This window comes from Scyliorhinus torazame, chromosome 14 (genome assembly GCF_047496885.1).
Source record: "Scyliorhinus torazame isolate Kashiwa2021f chromosome 14, sScyTor2.1, whole genome shotgun sequence".
Taxonomy (NCBI): domain Eukaryota; kingdom Metazoa; phylum Chordata; class Chondrichthyes; order Carcharhiniformes; family Scyliorhinidae; genus Scyliorhinus; species Scyliorhinus torazame.
In genome coordinates this window covers 18,312,690-18,332,164 of record NC_092720.1, presented here as the reverse complement: position 1 = coordinate 18,332,164, position 19,475 = coordinate 18,312,690, and the positions used below count along the sequence as shown (strand labels likewise).

Sequence of the window (19,475 nt, the reverse complement as noted above, 5' to 3'; positions counted from 1 at the left end):
GAGTGCGGAGGTGGCGAGAAGGAGGGTGAGCTTTAATCGGGCCAAGGCGGTGCTTCACAAAAAGATAAAATTCGGAATGCTGCAACCGGCAAGACTGTGGGTCACATATCAAGGGAGGCACCACTACTTTGAGACGGTGGATGAGACGTGGACTTTTATCGTGGAAGAAAAATTGTAATGAGCGGGTTATTAAAAAAAAAAAGAAAGTTTGAAACAAAGTGGTGGGGCGAGTATGGGGGGCGAAGAGGGGGGTAAAAGAGGAGTTTTATGTTATTAATCCTGCGATGTGGTAACTTTTCTCTCTTCCACAGGAGGTGGTGGGGGGAGGAAAGGAGGTGGAGGAGATGGGGCGTTGGCCATTGGGGGCGGGGCCAAGGGGGAAGCGCGGGCTCGGTTCCCGCGCTATGATAATTATGGTGGGAATAGGGAAGCAGGAAGGAGGGGGCGTCGCACGGTGCGAGCCGAGGTCACGGGGGGGAAGCCGAGGTCGGCCAGAGTTTGCTGACTTCTGGGAGCAACATGGGGGGTGTAACTACGCTAGTGGGGGATCTAGCGGGGGGGGGGTGGGAGGGGGGAATTATTGGGCTGCTGCTGCTGGGGAGAGGGGGGAGCTGGCATGGGGTGCGATGGGCGGGGGGGCACCGCCTGGGGGGGACACAGCTGCGTGGGAACCGGGTGAGGAGCTGGAAAAAGGGGATGGCTAATCGACAAGGGGGGGGGGGTAAAAAGCCCCCCAACCCGGCTGATCACGTGGAACGTGAGAGGGCTGAACGGGCCGATAAAGAGGGCACGGGTACTCGCACACCTTAAGAAACTTAAGGCAGACGTGGTTATGTTACAGGAAACGTACTTGAAACTGATAGACCAGGTGAGACTACGCAAAGCTTGGGTGGGGCAGGTGTTCCATTCGGGGCTAGATGCGAAAAACAGAGGGGTGGTTAGATTAGTGGGGAAGCGGGTAATGTTTGAGGCAAAGACTATAGTGGCGGATAGCGGGGGGCAGATACGTGATGGTGAGTGGCAAATTACAGGGGGAGACGGTGGTTTTGGTAAATGTATATGCCCCGAACTGGGATGATGCCAATTTTATGAGGCGTATGCTAGGACGCATCCCAGACCTAGAGGTGGGAAAGTTGATAATGGGGGGAGATTTCATTACGGTGTTGGAACCAGGGCTGGACAGGTCGAGGTCCAGGACTGGAAGGAGGCCGGCAGCAGCCAAGGTGCTTAAAGATTTTATGGAGCAGATGGGAGGAGTAGACCCGTGGAGATTTAGCAGACCTAGGAGTAAGGAGTTTTCGTTTTTCTCCTATGTCCACAAAGTCTATTCGCGAATAGACTTTTTTGTTTTGGGAAGGGTGTGGATCCCGAAGGTGAGGGGAACGGAGTATACGGCTATAGCCATTTCGGATCACGCTCCACATTGGGTGGACTTGGAGATAGGGGAGGAAACAGAAGGGCGTCCACCCTGGAGAATGGACATGGGACTAATGGCAGATGAGGGGGTGTGTCTAAGGGTGAGGGGGTGCATTGAAAAGTACTTGGAACTCAATGATAATGGGGAGGTCCAGGTGGGAGTGGTCTGGGAGGCGCTGAAGGCAGTGGTTAGAGGGGAGCTGATATCAATAAGGGCACATAAAGGAAAGCAGGAGAGTAGGGAACGGGAGCGGTTGCTGCAAGAACTCCTGAGGGTGGACAGGCAATATGCGGAGGCACCGGAGGAGGGACTGTACAGGGAAAGGCAAAGGCTACACGTAGAATTTGACCTGCTGACAACGGGTACTGCAGAGGCACAGTGGAGGAAGGCACAGGGTGTACAGTACGAATATGGGGAGAAGGCGAGCAGGTTGCTGGCCCACCAATTGAGGAAAAGGGGAGCAGCGAGGGAAATAGGGGGAGTGAGGGATGAGGAAGGAGAGATGGAGCGGGGAGCAGAGAGAGTGAATGGAGTGTTCAAGGCATTTTATAAAAAATTATACGAAGCTCAACCCCCGGATGGGAGGGAGAGAATGATGGGCTTTCTGGACCAGCTGGAATTTCCCAAGGTGGAGGAGCAGGAAAGGGTGGGACTGGGAGCACAGATTGAAATAGAGGAAGTAGTGAAAGGAATTAAGAGCATGCATGCGGGGAAGGCTCCAGGACCGGATGGATTCCCAGTTGAATTTTACAGGAAATATGTGGACTTGCTCGCCCCGCTACTGATGAGGCCCTTTAATGAGGCAAAGGAAAGGGGACAGCTGCCCCCGACTATGTCTGAGGCAACGATATCGCTTCTCCTAAAGAAGGAAAAGGACCCGCTGCAATGCGGGTCCTATAGACCTATTTCCCTCCTAAATGTAGACGCTAAGATTCTGGCCAAGGTAATGGCAATGAGGATAGAGGATTGTGTCCCGCGGGTGGTCCATGAGGACCAAACTGGGTTTGTGAAGGGGAGACAGCTGAATACGAATATACGGAGGGTGCTAGGGGTAATGATGATGCCCCCACCAGAGGGGGAAACGGAGATAGTGGTGGCGATGGTTGCCGAGAAAGCATTTGATAGAGTGGAGTGGGATTATCTGTGGGAGGTGCTGAGGAGATTTGGTTTTGGAGATGAGTATGTTGGATGGGTGCAGCTGTTGTATACGGCCCCAGTGGCGAGTGTGGTCACGAATGGACGGGGATCTGCATACTTTCGGCTCCATAGAGGGACAAGGCAGGGATGCCCTCTGTCCCCATTATTGTTTGCACTGGCGATTGAGCCCCTGGCAATAGCATTGAGGGGTTCCAAGAAGTGGAGGGGAGTACTTAGAGGAGGAGAAGAACACCGGGTATCTCTGTATGCGGATGATTTGTTGTTATATGTAGCGGACCCGGCGGAGGGGATGCCAGAGATAATGCGGACACTTCGGGAGTTTGGAGAATTCTCAGGATATAAACTGAACATGGGGAAAAGAGAGTTGTTTGTGGTGCATCCAGGGGAGCAGAGCAGAGAAATAGAGGACTTTCCGCTGAGGAAGGTAACAAGGGACTTTCGTTACTTGGGGATCCAGATAGCCAAGAATTGGGGTACATTGCATAGGTTAAATTTAACGCGATTGGTGGAACAAATGGAGGAGGACTTCAAGAGATGGGACATGGTATCCCTGTCACTGGCAGGGAGGGTGCAGGCGGTTAAAATGGTAGTCCTGCCGAGATTCCTCTTTGTGTTTCAGTGCCTCCCGTTGGTGATCACGAAGGCTTTTTTCAAAAGGATTGAAAAGAGTATCATGAGTTTTGTGTGGGCCGGGAAGACCCCGAGAGTGAGGAAGGGATTCTTACAGCGTAGTAGGGATAGGGGGGGGCTGGCACTACCGAGCCTAAGTGAGTCCTACTGGGCCGCCAATATCTCAATGGTGAGTAAGTGGATGGGAGAAGAGGAGGGAGCGGCGTGGAAGAGATTGGAGAGGGCGTCCTGTAGGGGGACTAGCCTACAAGCTATGGTGACGGCCCCATTGCCGTTCTCACCGAAGAAATACACCACAAGCCCGGTGGTGGTGGCGACTTTGAAAATTTGGGGACAGTGGAGACGGCATAGGGGAAAGACGGGGGCCTTGGTGGGGTCCCCGATAGGAAATAACCATAGGTTTGCCCCGGGGGGAATGGATGGGGGATTTGGAATATGGCAAAGAGCAGGAGTAACGCAAATGAAAGATCTGTTTGTGGATGGGAAGTTCGCAAGTCTGGGAGCGCTGACCGAGAAATATGGGTTGCCCCAAGGGAATGCATTCCGGTATATGCAACTGAGGGCTTTTGCGAGGCAACAGGTGAGGGAATTCCCGCAGCTCCCAATGCATGAGGTGCAGGACAGAGTAATCTCAAAGACATGGGTGGGGTACGGTAAGGTGTCAGATATATATAGGGAAATGAGGGACGAGGGGGAAGATTATGGTAGATGAGCTGAAAGGGAAATGGGAAGAAGAGCTGGGGGAGGAGATTGAGGAGGGGCTGTGGGCGGATGCCCTAAGTAGGGCAAACTCATCGTCCTCGTGTGCCAGGCTAAGCCTGATTCAATTTAAGGTGTTACACAGGGCGCATATGACTGGAGCACGGCTCAGTAAATATTTTGGGGTAGAGGATAGGTGTGCGAGATGCTCGAGAAGCCCAGCGAATCACACCCACATGTTCTGGTCATGTCCGGCACTACAGGGGTTCTGGGTGGGGGTGACAAAGGAGCTTTCGAAAGTAGTGGGGGTCCAGGTCGAACCAAGCTGGGGGTTGGCTCTATTTGGGGTTGCACAAGAGCCGGGAGTGCAGGAGGCGAGAGAGGCCGATGTTTTGGCCTTTGCGTCCCTAGTAGCCCGGCGCAGGATACTGTTGATGTGGAAGGAAGCCAAGCCCCCGGGGGTGGAGACCTGGATAAATGACATGGCAGGGTTTATAAAGCTGGAACGGATTAAGTTCGTCCCAAAGGGATCGGCTCAAGGGTTCACCAGGCGGTGGCAACCGTTCGGCGAATACCTCACAGAAAGATAGAGGGAATGGAAAAGAAGAAGGCAGCAGCAGCAGCCCGGGGGGGGGGGGGGGGGGGGGGGAACCAGAAGGACTCTCAGGGTTGTTAATATATATGTATAATATGTATAGGTCGTTGCCATAAATAATTGTATATTGGACTGTTAAATCATATTTTTGGAGAGTGTTTATCTGAGACAAGGCAGTTGCCATTTAGTTTTAGTTATATATTATTTATTCTTTGTTTATAAAACAGGTCATTGTTAGTTATACTGTTATATTATTGTGTAAAGGACTGTACTGTGATGGTTGACCAAAAATTTTCAATAAAATATTTTTTTTTAAAAAAGCATATGAAATGCTCTCCTTCATTGGCAGAGGTATAGAATATAAAAATACGGATATAATGTTAGAACTGTAAAAAATACTGGTGAGGCCACAATTGGAATAGTGTACACAGTTCTGGTCACCCCATTACAGGAGGAACGTTATTGCTCTGGAGACAGTACAGAGCAGGGTTACAAAAATGTTGGTAGAAAAGTGTGGCTCCGAGGAGAGGAGAGATTGGATAGGTTGGGGATATTTTCCTGGAACAAAGGTGGCTGAGGGGTGACTTAATTGAAGGGTATAAAATTAGGCGGGGAACAGGTAGGGTTGACGAGATAAAATTGTTTCCCTTGGTAGAGAATTCTAGAACCAAAGGACATAGATTCAAGATGAGTGGCAGAAGGTGTGGAGGGGACATGAGGAGAAAACATTTTACGCATAGGGTAGTGGGAGTCTGGAATTCACTTCCCGAGTTGGTGGTGGAGTCAGAGACCCTAAACTCTTTTAAAAGGTTCCTGGATCTGCACCTTAAGAGCTCCAAGCTACAGGGCTATGGACCAGATGCAGGAAGGCGGGATTAGAAAGGCCACCTGGTGCCCTACGGCTGACATGGACAAGATGGCCGAATGGCCTTCTTCTGTGCTGTAACTTTTCTATGATCAGATGAGGGCATAAAAGCAGAGTTAACAAAAGTGAAAAGGAGGGCAGCACAGTGGCGCAGTGGGTTAGCCCTGCTGCCTCACGGCGCCACGGTCCCAGGTTCGATCCCAGCTCTGTGTCACTGTCCGTGTCAAGTTTGCTCATTCTCCCCGTGTTTGCATGGGTTTCGCCCCCACAACCCAAAGATGTGCAGCCTAGGTGGATTGGCCACGCTAAATTGCCCTTTAATTGGAAAAAATTAATTGGGTACTCTAAATTTATTTTTAAAAAGTGAAAAGGGTCAGATCAAAAGATATTCAGTGAAAGACATTTAAAGGGGTATTTCAGAATATACGCATTTCAATGAGAAAGAAAAAAATCCATTTACGGTAATTAAACTTAAAAAAGCAACACATATTTGTGAGATGATGCGAGGCAGGTCGGAAGATTGAAAAAATTATAAAGAACATCAAAGAATTACAAAATGATTGGTAAGGAGGCAAAACTAGAATCTGAGAGAAAGCTAGCCAGTAATATAAAGTAAGACCATAAAAGTTTCTACCGATATTTAATTAAGAAAAGTTAACAAAATGAGCATTGGTCCGATAGAAAGTACAACTGGGGAATTGGTAATGGAAAGTAAGGCTACAGATGAAACAAACAGGTATTTTACATCGGTCATCACTGCACAGGACACAAGTAACATTCCAGAAATAGCTGTAATTCAGGGAATGGAAGTGAGAGAGGAATGTGGAAAACTACAATCACCGGGGAAGTGGTATTGAGCAAATTGTTGGGTCTGTGGGCTGAAAAGAATCTTTGGTCCGGATGGACTTCACCCAAAGGCCTTGAAAGAAATGGCTAATGAGATAGTTGATGCATTTGTTTTAATTTTCCAAGCTCTCCCAGATTCATGGAAGGTTCCATAAGATTGGAAGATGTTTTCTTTCTTCGTTCATGGGACATGGGCATCGCAGGCTGTGCCAGCATTTATTGTCCATCACTAATTGCCCTTGAGGGGGCAGCTAAGAGTCAACAACGTTGATGTGGGTTTGGAGTCACATGTAGCCAGACCAGGTAAGGATGAAACATTTCCTTCGCTAAAGGACATTAGTGAACCAGATGAGTTTTTACAACAATCGACAATGATGTCATTGTCATCATTAGACTTTTAACTCCAGATTTTTATTGAATTCAAATTTCAATCAGTGGTGGGATTCGAACCTGGGTCACCAGAGCATTCCTCTGGGTGTCTGGTTTACTAGTCCAGTGACAATATCACTATGCCATCACCTCCCCACAAATAGCAAATGTAGCTCCTTCTTTCAAAATAGGAGGGAGGTAGAAAGTAGGAAATTACAAGCCAGTTAGTCTAACATCTGTCATAGGGAAAATGTGAGAAGTCATTATTAAAGATGCTATAGCAGGGCGCTTGGAAAATGTCATGGCAATCAGGCAAAGTCAACATGGTTTTGTGAAAGGAAAATCATGTTTAACCAAGTTATTAGAGTTCTTTGAAGGAGTCACATGTGCTGTGGATAAAGTAGAACTGGTGATGTACTATACTTAGATTTCCAGAAGGCATTTGCTAAGGTTCATTTGCTAAGGTGCCAAATCAAAAGTTGTGTAAATAAAAGCTCATGGTGGAGGGGGTAAGATATTGGTATGGATTGAAAATTGGCTCGCGAATAGGAAACAGAGTTGGCAGGATGTAATGCGTGATGTGTCGCAGGGATCGGTGCTGGGGCCTCAACGTTTTACAATTTATATCAATAACTTTGATGAAGGGACTGAAGATATGGTTGCTAAATTTGCTGACGACACAAAATAGGTAGGAAACTAAATTGTGAAGAGTATGGAAGAAGGCTAGAGAGGGACATAGATAAGTGAAGAGTGAGCAAAAATCTAGTAAATGGAGTATACTGTGGGAAAACGTGAAAATGTCAATTTTGGCAGCAAGGTCAAAAATTAAGCTCATTGTTTAAATGGTGAGAGAGTGCAGAGTTCTGAGGTGCAGAGGGATATTGGTATTCTACTGCATGAATCACAAAAGGCTAGTTTACAGGTACAGAAAGTAATTATGAAAGCTAATGGAATGTTATTGTTCATTGTGAGGGGAATTGATTACAAAAGTAGAGAGGTTACACTTCTGCTACACAGGAATTAAGGGAAATTAAGATAAAAAAGTGAAATTGGGCTAAAAGAAAATAAAGCAAAGATGTCGGAAGAGATGTTGAGATTAATTAGCATATCAGCAGGAAAAGCAAGCGTTTACCTAGGTGACTGGAAGAAAACACTGTGGGTATAGAAAAGGTAACTTCAAAATTGAGAGATAAAGAAATTGATTTGTATATGCCAAAAGCGGACGCCGCAGGGTGGATAACATCAAAAGGGACAGAATGGTATATCCACAGCACAATGAATAGGGAAAAAGACAACCACAGTCACAGCTAACATCAGCCACGCCCATCTGCAGAAACAGTCTCCTGAAAAGTAGCAGCATTCGCCTTGCCCAAAACTGTAAATGGTTTTCTAAATCGTGGCCACATATCCTGTGCATGGTAATTATTTGCTAGATTTAGCCTGTAGAATTATATAATATTGGATGTTGTTTGAGAACAAAGTGGCTTTTCAGAATTCAGGGAACATGGGCAGTTGGGAACCAAGTGATAATTTCAGAGACACAGTTTAAAAATAAGGGTCGTTCATTTAAGACAGAGATTAGATTTTTTTCTGTCAGAGGGTCATGAGTCTCTGCAATTCTCTTCCTCAAAGGCAGTGGAACAGAGTCATTGAATATATTTCAGGTAGATAGGATCTTGATGAACGAGGGGGTGAAGGGTTATAAGGGGTAGGCAGGAATGCGGGATTGAAGTTATAATCTGATCAGCCATGATCTTATGAAATGGAAGAGCAGGCTTGAGGGGTCGAGTGGCTGACTCCTACTCCTAATATGCAAGAAAGAAAAGAAAAAGAAACTTAAGTTGGAGTTTGGACAGTATTCCAGAGCACCACCTGATGCAAGAGTGTGTACACACTGTGACAGTTGACACTGTATATTTGAATGAGAAACATAGTCAGTTACAATAGCAAATACTGATGCACAAGTAATATGACAAAGCAAGGTTTGTAGTCAGTAAGTAAGATTATCATGCACATGCATGCACTCAATATAATTTTATTCTATTTTCACTCTGCTTCCCTTCTACTGGTAAGGACAGTGGTGTCTGGTATAAAGCCTTCCTCTGCTGACTTAGTGAATATATTGCTGACTGCAGTGGTGAATTCTGAATGGTATGAAGCGCACAGATTCAGTATTATTTACGTTCAGTTAGCCTCAATAACATGGGCTCTGTAAAGGCAGGAAGGAGAAGGCAAGAGGGAAAATCCATCCATACTCTTGGTTCCCGACTCTTATGTAATAACCCATGCTGCAAGTCCGGTTGTCAGAGGGGAACAGAACTGAGCTCGTGCATCGTTATGCAGCCTGCTGGCACTTAGTGTTCATGCAAACAATGATCTCTGATGATTGATTTGATTTTTGATTTTGATTTGATTTATTGTCACATGTACAGAAGTACAGTGAAAAGCATTTTTCTGCAGCCGAGGAAACGTGCACAGTACGTTCATAATAGACAAAAAAGAACAATCAACAAAGAACACTGACAAACAGTGATTGGTCACAGTACAGAACAAGGGGCCAAACAAAGCAAATACATGAGCAAGAGCAGCATGGGGCATCATGAATAGTGTTCTTACAGGGAACGATCAGTCCGAGGGGGAGTCGTTGAGGAGTCTTATAGCTGTGGGGAAGAAGCTGTTCCTATGTCTGGATGTGAGGGTCTTCAGACTTCTATACCTTCTGCCTAATGGAAGGGTCTGGAAGAAGGCAATGCCAGGGTGGGAGGGGTCTCTGATAATGCAGTCTGCCTTCCTGAGGCTGCCGCAGGGTGGCACAGTGGTTAGCACTGCTGCCTCACAGCACCAGTACCCGTGTTCAATTCCAGCCCTGAGTTCTATCTGTGTGAAGTTTGCACTTTCTCCACGTGTCTGTGTGGGTTTCCTCCGGGTGCTCCAATTTCCTCCCACAGTGCAAAGATGTGTAGGTTAGGTGGATTGGCCATGTTAAATTGCCCCTCAATGTCCAAAAAGGATAGGTGGGGTTTACTGGGATTGAGTGGATGTGTGGGCCTATGTAGAGTACTCTTTCCAAGCGTCAGTGCAGACTCTATGCCTCCTTATTCACTGTAGGGATTCTATGACTCGGTGAGGCATGAAGAGACAGTCATCTGTTTTCTAGGAGGGAATAATTTGGAGGATGCAAATGACTCACATTAAGTTCCACATTATCAGTATTTCCATTAGCTCTGGCCACTGGATTCAAAAGGACACAGACTCCTGGGAGCAAGATAATGTGTTTAAAATATTCCTAGTTAAAAATATAAATCCTCTTTACCTGGTGCGATATTTTCCGCATTCTCTGCACCCGGAATCATATGTTCCTAAACCAAAGCACAAAATTAAGATTCTCAGCTGTGAAGCAGTGTGCAAATTTAAATTGTGGCAATTCAAATGCAACAAGATAATTCAGCAATGTCATCAAATCGACTAAGAATCACTCTCAGACCTGATCACCGCTTCCCCACGGATAATGATGAGGATGTGTGAGCTGTAAAACAGAACACAAACATTCCTTTTTTAAGCAGGAACCAAGTGTTTACAATGACACTAATATTGTCACTATGGTTTCAGTGCAGTACATAGATAGTTAAAAAATTTAAATATGCATACTTTCAACAGTCCATCAGTGGGTTTAGTACCCACTATACTCAATCTTCCGACTTTTCATCTCCCCATGTGCAAGGCATGTGCCAAGAATGCTGAAGCTAAAATACAGTCCACCATATCAGATTGATAACAGTCCTAATTTTCAAGATTTTCTTTAGATTTACATTATATCTTTAGGAATGCCACAAGCATTTGACACTTCTCTCAAACTAAAGCATTAAATATCCCTCAATAAGGAATTAACATATGTTGTGTTTGTTTCTCTTCCAGCTTTTTTCCTTTCCTGGAAACAAAGGCTTATATTGCTTGCCGTTTCAAACATAGCAGCAATTCGGCAGTGACATTAATTTTTCATATCAGCCAAGATGAAGTGTGTTCAAATTGTGGGTGAGGGATGGAGAAAGCCTCACAGACATGCCCAATCTTGTCCTAACCCAACATCAGCAAAATGTGCAACAAGGTCTCTGATCAAGAGCAGAATCAAGATCCTACACTGATTTTGTTCCCTTGAGACTAGCTCAGAGTCACTGATTAAGGGCAGCATACTTACTGTTAAAAATCTGCACACAAACTTGGTGACTTTCTAGGTTCACAAAGTAACACTAAACAAATACTCAAAAAATTTCTGCCTATTTGAGACAGTTTTTCGGGCCAATATATTATTCAACCATCAATAGAATGGGCCAGGTTAGATGTAGCAAAGAGTCTAAAATTAACCAAATAAAAAATCTAATGGTTAAGTAACATCTAGCCATTCTTGATAGAATTCAAAAAAGGCAAGAATACTACTCAATAATAGGAGAACATTCATAAACAAGGGAAGTGAGATATAGCATAGAACTAAAATGGAAAGGTTTACAAAAGGAATCTTGGGAGATTGCAAGCACTGGAAGAGTATATAAGAACAGAAAAGGGATACAAAAAGAACAGTTAGAACTGCAAAAGGAAATGCAAGAAATGTCTTCGGAGAGATATCAAGGAAAACACAGTTTTTATACTGAAAAAGCTAAAAGAGAGTGGTTAAGTGTAATGACAGACACAGATGATACTGTAATTAGAAATCAGGAAATAGAAGACTGACTAAATAACTATTTTACATAGGATGAGGTTCCAGTGATACAAGAAAAACGAAAAGTAAATCATGAGATGGAACTAGCTAGGTTTAATGCGAATAAAAATAAAGTATTGGAGAAACCAAGGAGATTGAAGACACCTCAGGAAGTATATTTTGGCCTTGGAGTGAGTGCAGCGCGGATTCACTGGAATGATACCAGGGCTAAAAGATTAAATTAGGTTAGACCACAGCTGGAATTTTATCTACAATTCTGGTCACAACATTGCATAAAGGACATCACTGCTCTGGAGAGTGTGCAGATAAGATTTGCAAGATTGTTGTTAGAGCTTGAAAACGGCAGTAATGAGGAGGGATTGGATAGGCTAGGGTTGTTTTGCTTAGAACAGAGGAGGTTAAGGGTTGATGTAATAATTGAGGTGTACAAAATTGAGGGGCCTAGACAGGGTGGACAAGAAATATTTGTTTCTCCGAACTGAGGGGTCAATTACCAGGGGATAAGATTTAAGTAGATTGGCAAAAGGATTAGAGGGGACATGTGGGGAACCATTTTCACCCAGAAGATGGTGGGCATCTGGAATTCACTGCCTGTGTTGGTGGTTGAGGCTGAAACGCTCAACTCATTTAAAAAGGTACCTGGATCTGTATCTGAAGTGCTATAACCTGCAAGGCTACGGACCAGGTGCTGGAAAATGGGATCAAAATGAGTGGCTAGTTTCACTTTGTGGCCGGCGTAGAAAGATGGGCTGACTGTCCTCTTTCTGCATCGTAATAGTCCCTTGGTTCTATCATGAGGACAGTTTGCATAAACTAAACTTAAAATTTCTTGAATACATAAGATTAAGGGTGATGTAATTAAATGTTTAAGATAGATGCGGGCAGGTTGTTTCCACTGGCGGGTGAAAGCAGAATTAGGGAGCATAGCCTCAAAATAAGAGGAAGTAGATTTAGGACTGAGCTTAGGAAGAACTTCTTCACCCAAAGGGTTGTGAATCTATGGAATTCCTTGTCCAGTGAAGCAGTTGAGGCTCCTTCATTAAATGTTTTTAAGATAAAGATAGATAGTTTTTTGAAGAATAAAGGGATTAAGGGTTATGGTGTTCGGGCCGGAAAGTGGAGCTGAGTCCACAAAAGATCAGCCATGATCTCATTGAATGGCGGAGCAGGCTCGAGGGGCCAGATGGCCTACTCCTGCTCCTAGTTCTTATGTTCAAAAGTCTTGGTATTAGGGGCTGGTTTAGCACAGTAGCAGCTGGTTTAGCAGAGTGGGCTAAACAACTGGCTTGTAATGCAGAACCAGGCCAGCAGCTCGGGTTCAATTCCCGTACCGGCCTCCCCGAACAGGCGCCGGAATGTGGCGACTAGGGGCTGTTCACAATAACTTCATTGAAGCCTACTTGTGACAATAAGCAGTTATTATATTATTATTGATATGGATAGATAGAAAGCATGTCCTCGCCACTTCAGGAAGCAGTATTTCACACAAAGTGTAGTGGAAATCTGGAACTCTCTGTCCCCCAAAGATGCTGTTGCAGCTGGGGAGTCAACTGAGATGAAGTTAAGACACAAAATAGCTATGACCTAACTGAATGTTGGAACCACCTTAAGGGGTTGAATGGCCTTCTTCTGTTTCTACACCACAGTTACGCATTGGTCATTCGCTCCTTCAAAAGTACATTGTTTGCAATGAACTTAAGCATTGAAGTTTCTTTACTCAGTTACAATTAATACAGAAATCGTGCCTTCTTCTCATATAAAAGCAATCCTTTTCACATACAGTATGCAAAAAAGAAGGCCATTTATGAGTACTAAACCATCTTTAAAAGAAAAACTGGAACTGGTGGCTGCTTATTTCGGAGCTGAACAGAACCATTTCTCCAACTCAAAACAGAGAGACATACTGCAAGTAGTATGGGGTGAAGCCTTGAGAAAATGAATACACCAGAGATTAAAAAAAGAAAAGTCACAAACACACGATAGGTCAGCATCAGAAAGAAAAAGGCAAGTACATTTTATGGCTGTAACCATTCCTCTCCATAAGGCCCTTTTTTGGAACAGGTACTAATGGAAGGTTTCAGACAAAACATTATATTTTATCTTGTAACAAATATATCTCCAAAATAACGTTACACTGCAAATTCTAACACACCTCAGCCAATGCCAATATTTTCAATGGAACCATTTTCTTCACTATAAACAGAATTATAATTTCAAACATTTTAAAGAATAAAGAAAGACCTACTGCATGACGTCCACATTCAATTGTAACCAGTTTGTGACATTTCTTATGGACCAGAAGCTTACAGTTGATGCATTTATAGCCTTGACGACCTAGGCCCCAGATCCGATCAGTACAAAATGCACAGTGTGCACGCTGTGAAGGAGAGAGCAAGAAAATAAACTTAATTAAGGGTTTAATGTTCAGCACAAACCAAACTCTTTGGTTATAGTAATTTTTTATTAAAACACAACAAATCTTACTGCTCATACTCTAAAATAACATGTATACTTTTTATAAGACTAGAAATTTAGGCCACTGTTTTAGACTTGAAAGTGAGAAGGAGCATGAGAGGGAAGTGAGGCGATATTTCACCAAATTCCTGCAACCGATGGAAATGTAGCTAATATGGGAGCACACCTATCTGCTGCTGGTCTTGCCCCCATTCCCCTCACCTATTCTGGACTCTCCCATAGTCTTCCCCTTTGTTCTAGGGGACTATCTTTTCTTCATTGTGTCTGTGCACGGTGGTGGTAACATGCTGCACATTATGAAATATCCTGTCCCTTAAAACTTTGGAGGTTCACTTTGTCCTTTTATTGTGCATGGGTTGCAGATTCTTACATAAAGTGAGGGTCTGGGCAGGCCTTTTCTGCAAAGAGATATGATATAACCTATGAAGAATTTAAAAAGATGTTTTGAACTACAACCTTGTACAAGCCCAAACAAGGTTTTGGACAGAATGAGTAAATGAAGAATGATAGTAAAACTATGTGTCATGGAGAAAGGGCAGGTGTAAGTACTTGGATCAGAAAGTGTCCATTCCTGGACATGTCTAGGTATTAATTTCTCAAACAAACCATTTAGAGAGTCCTTCATTAATGAACCATGTAATTTAGCTCCTGTATGTGTGCTGTATAAATTCTGATCACAAGATTTTATGACTACTTGTGATTAGTATTAATTGCTGCTGAACCCTGCTGCTGTCCATAGTAAATGCACAGAACTAGCTTTAATCCAGGTTTCACCTCATTCGTGAACACCTGATGATAGGTGTCAAAAGTGGAACAAGTATTACATTCCCTGGCACTGACCTTGATGAACACATTGGAAAAAAAAGGTAACAGTTGTTCTCACTCTGTTGAATCTTTTGGCTTGGAAAGTATGTCCATTTACACAATACAGCTTTCTCCAGCGCCGAGCACCCCGTCGGTAAATAGACTCTGCAAAAATGATAGAAAAACTGAAACAAAAACAAAAAACTGGAAACATGGTTACAACCTAGCCACAAGAACAAATTAAACTGTATGATTATTAATCTATAATCCCAGGAAAGTGATAAATCTTGAAATACAAAAATATTCATCAGCATTGATTATTCAGTGTATAGATTGCAGGGCCAAGCTGGGCCTATTGCAACACTAATTTCTCATCCTGCCTGAACTCAGCTTATTGATTTTTATTGTCACATGTACCGAAGTACAGTGAAAAGTATTTTTCTGCGGCCAAGGGAACGTACAAAGTACGTACATAGTAGACAAAAGAATAAATCGACAGAGCACATTGACAAATGGTACATCAACAAATAGTGATTGGTGACAGTGTGAAACAAGGGCCAAACAAGAGCAGCATAGGGCGTCGTGAATAGTGTTCTTACAGGGAACCGATCAGTCCAAGGGAGAGTCGTTGAGGAGTCTACTAGCTGTGGGGAAGAAGCTGCTCCTATGTCTGGATGTGTGGGTCTTCAGACTTCTGTATCTTCTGCCTGATGGAAGGGTCTGGAAGAGGGCAATGCCTGGGTATGAGGGGTCTCTAACAATTCTGTCTGCCTTCCTGAGGCAACGGGAGGTGTAGACAGAATCAATGGGAGGATGGCAAGTTTGTGAGGTACTGGGCTGAGTGCACCATACTCTGCAGTTTCTTGCGATCTTGGGCCGAGCAACTGCCATACCAAGCTGTGATGCATCCGGATAGGATGCTCTCCATGGCACATCTTAGTGCATCAGGAAAACCAGATGCAACTTGGACTTTTCAGCCAAAGCAGAAGTCAACTGACAAGCAACCTTAGAGGTAAACGGTAAATCGTGAGCTCTATTTAAGCAGGACAAACCAATTCAAAATAGCAAAGTCCAAATTTAGAAAAAATACAAGGAGTAGTTCTTTACATTCAGGGTAGTCAAAATTTCAAATGGAGTTCTTCACACAATAATGGACGCTACATTCTTGCCATCATTGAAGATATGGATGGGCATTATGATCAGAGTAATGCAATTCTTCCGGGATGAATAGGTTCTCGTGGGCTGAACACTCTTGGCAGCCAAAGTCGTAATGGCTACTGAACCAAAATTTAATCAATTTTTCGAGCTGAACTAGGAACCACAAAACTACATTCCAATCAGTTCAGAAACCAAACATGAGGGGTGTGATTCTCCGCTCCCGTGCCGGTTGGGAGAATCGCCTGGGTCGCCAAATTTTCCTGTGACGCCGGTCCGACGCCTCCCGCGATTCTCCCAAAGCGGCCAGAACGGCCCCGTCGAGTTCCGCACGGCGCAGGACTGAGAATCGCCCAAGACACCCAAAATGGCGATTCTCCAGCACCCCTGCTATTCTCAGGCCCGGATGGGCCGAGCAGCCAGCCCAAAACGGGGGGTTCCCCCCCGGCGCCGTCCACACCTGGCCGCTGCCGGTGGGAACAGCGCGGGAACGCTGGGGGGGGGGGGTAGCCTGCTTTGGGGGGGGGGGGGGGGGGGAGAGGAGATCCGGCACCGGGGGGGGGGGGGGGGGGGCTCAAATGGGGTGTGGCCCGCGATCGGTGCCCACCGATCGTCGGGCCGTCCTCTCTGAAGGAGGACCTCCTTTCATCCGCAGCCCCGCAAGATCCGTCTGACATCTTCTTGCGGGGCGGACACGGAGAGGACGGCAACCACACATGCGCGGGTGATGCCAGTTATGCGGCGCCGGCCGCGTCATGTATGCGGCGCCGCCTTGACGCGGCTCCAAAGCCTGGCGCGCGTAAATGACGCGGCGCCGCTCCTAGCCCATTATCGGGCCCTGAATCGGTCGGGATAGGGGCCATTTTGCGCCGTTGTGAACCTCGACGGCATTCACGACGGCGCGAACAGTCTGCCTCCATTTCGGAGAATCCCGCCCGAGGTTACGGAGTCTGTCATATAATTAACAAAAAAATGTGATACAGTTTTGTTACAAATATGTGTGAGCTGTTACAATCTAGTCAAAATAGGAGTCTCATGAACATCCATTGACACAATGGTATTTGCAGTGAACAGTAAATTTGTCCAAAATCTACCATATTAATGAACGCACCAGAAAAGTGGGAAAATAGATTTCCACATGATCTGCTAAAGTTTATGTTGGACAACTTTAACCAGAGCTATTAGTTTTTAAAAAAACTACAGGCAGAATAAAATATCAATCTGATGCAACAGGTTTTTTTTTTTATTTTTTATAATTGGTCTGTCTGGAAGACACACACACGATTATGCACTGGAGGCAGACTAGCATTTTCACAAGAATTTCTTCAGCAAGCTCTCCAAATCAAGACTTCCCACAAAACCTTTGTGCAGATTCATCAAGAATTACAATTTGAAAAATGACCTGTTTTATGATATTTATAACTTATTAAAATGCATAGACATTATCCCAGGTACGATCCTCAGTCTAAGCTGTGATAGGGCACGGTGTAGTTGGTCTTCACTGTGCATGGAAGGGGAGAAAACATAAGCTAACCAGAGATTCCTGCTGCGAATTGGAAACCACTGATTTCTACCGAGAGGGCCCAGAACCAGCAAGTTTGGTTGTAATGACTCCCACAATTAAATAACCTGGCAACATTGGCTGTGTGATTCGCTCTCTTAAGGAAGTGAAAAATCAGTGAAAAATCATCAATAGTCAATGGGACATGGCTAATAATTGATTTTATGAATTCACGGTGCAAATAGACACCAGAGAAAGCAGTCAAAACACAAAGGAAAAGTAGAAATACTTACTGTCTTCCCCAGGACAGGGCATTCCTGGTTGTTCTGGTATACAGGGAAACACTGTGAAGATGAAAATTAAGTCAATATCAGAGGCACATATCGTGTTGATTATACATAAACGCTCAATGAGGCAGACTAGCGTGATGATGTGGTGGTTAAGGGGCCAATGCTCCATGTCACAGGATAGTTCAACTACATCTCTTAACTTCTTTATCTGACTAGCTCTTACATTAAATATTTAGGAGCTAATCCCACTTCACTTTCAATTTGTACAAATAGTTTAGCACATCCTACTCCTAGATTTTGGAGGAGGGTGTAACAGTCACTGAATTTTGGGGCTGTGATTCAGTAAGTGTGAAACATACTCAGCATGTAATGTGATGAAGCTGTGTAACAGATGGTGGTGGTGAAGGGAGGGGGGGTGCAGAGAGAGGAGAATGCAAAACCTCTAATATTCTATGCAGCAATATCATAAACAAATTTGCTAAGATTTCTTCTATTAACTATTTCAAATGAAATCTTAATATTTGTCATTAAAAAATCCGTGATTTTTCTAGAAGTAGCAGATAAAATATCCAGAATCTTGGGGGAGCAGAGGGAGGAGATTACAAAGGCTGAGTCACCAAATTCTTAAACCAAGAAAACATGTCTGTGTTCTTCAAATATGAAAGGCTCAGGATTTAATTTATTGGTGTTTGATCTTTGCTGCCTTGAGTATGAGTAGTACATTAACATATTTCTGCTGATCTGTCACACATTTACAATTATGAATGCTTCTTAATTGCATTCCCCACACGGGAACTTCCTATTCTCAGCTGAAAAAGTGAAATCTGAAGAACAGATCTGTGTCCTTCACACGCATCATTTATTGACGAGTGGCAGCATACATGACTGGAGCAGGTAGCTAGTACAAGGGTTCACACAAGAGGAAAACAAACATAATTTAAAACTATACTTCAGGGGAACCTGTCTGGATCCTAGTTTCAAGGATTGGTCTATGCACTACCTTCCTGTAATGGGGTATGTTCTGTCATGATATTCAGATAAACATCATGGTGCAAACATACATACACACTGATGGACAGATCAACGGACCAATCAATACACACACATCACAGCCAAGAGCATACACACTATAAAACGGGGAACACGACACTTCCCGCTCATTCCAGCAGGAGACAGCTCAGGGCACAGAGCTCACAGCAAGCCACTCAGACATTCACCATGTGCGGAGTGCTTCTCCAAGACAGTGTTAGGGCTAGGTCCACAGGTTAGAGGGTAATGAACGAACCACAGTAACCAGTTTACAGATGTAGTTAGTATTAGTAATAAAACTGAGTTGTACCATCCGCAGCCGTGTTGGTTCGTCTGTGTAGCAGAGCACCCAACACGACATGTTCCACAGAAAACTTGCATTTATGCAGGACTTTTAAATGCGGAAAACATCCAAAGGCGTTCCATGAAACAGATCACAAACCCCGATTGTTCATTACAGAAAAGGAAGTCCAGCATGAAAGCGATATAATTCTGGGCAGCAGGGTGGTGCAGTGGTTAGCACTGCTGCCTCACGCGCAGAGGTCCCAGGTTCAATCCTGGCTCTGGGTCACTCCCCTGTGGAGTTTGCACATTCTCCCCGTGTTTGCGTGGGTTCCGCCCCCACAACCCAAAGATGTGCTGGCTAGGTCAATTGGCCACGCTAAATGCCCCTGAATTGGAAAAAATTAATTGGGTACTCTAAATTTAAAAAAAATAAAAATAAAATGAAATAATTAATCTGTGGTAACACAACGTCAAACCCAGGAGTCAGCAATCACATTGAATAGAAGATTGTCTTACAGCACAGAAAGAAGCCATTCATCTCATTATATCGGTGCAATCACTTTGCTTAGATTGCTCCACTCTCTCTCCACAGCCCTGTAACCTTGTGTCCATCTTCTTACAATTCAAAGAACAAAGAAAGGTA

The 19,475-nt window shown here is 44.4% G+C and overlaps 1 protein-coding gene across 3 annotated transcripts in view; it reads right to left on the bottom strand.

Annotated features, from left to right (window-relative positions):
- Positions 1–19,475, bottom strand: part of prkci (protein kinase C, iota) — a 206,624-nt gene that overhangs the window by 69,742 nt on the left and 117,407 nt on the right. For all 3 annotated transcript variants that reach the window (XR_011934419.1, XR_011934420.1, XM_072473783.1), the window contains exons 4-8: positions 17,522–17,572; positions 14,652–14,737; positions 13,539–13,670; positions 10,064–10,105; positions 9,893–9,938 (exon numbers count right to left, since the gene is read on the bottom strand). Coding sequence is in view for 1 of the 3 variants with exons in the window: in XM_072473783.1 (XP_072329884.1) it covers positions 9,893–9,938; positions 10,064–10,105; positions 13,539–13,670; positions 14,652–14,737; positions 17,522–17,572 (357 nt within the window). In the remaining 2 variants the exon portion in view is untranslated. The remainder of the gene's footprint in view (positions 1–9,892; positions 9,939–10,063; positions 10,106–13,538; positions 13,671–14,651; positions 14,738–17,521; positions 17,573–19,475) is intronic.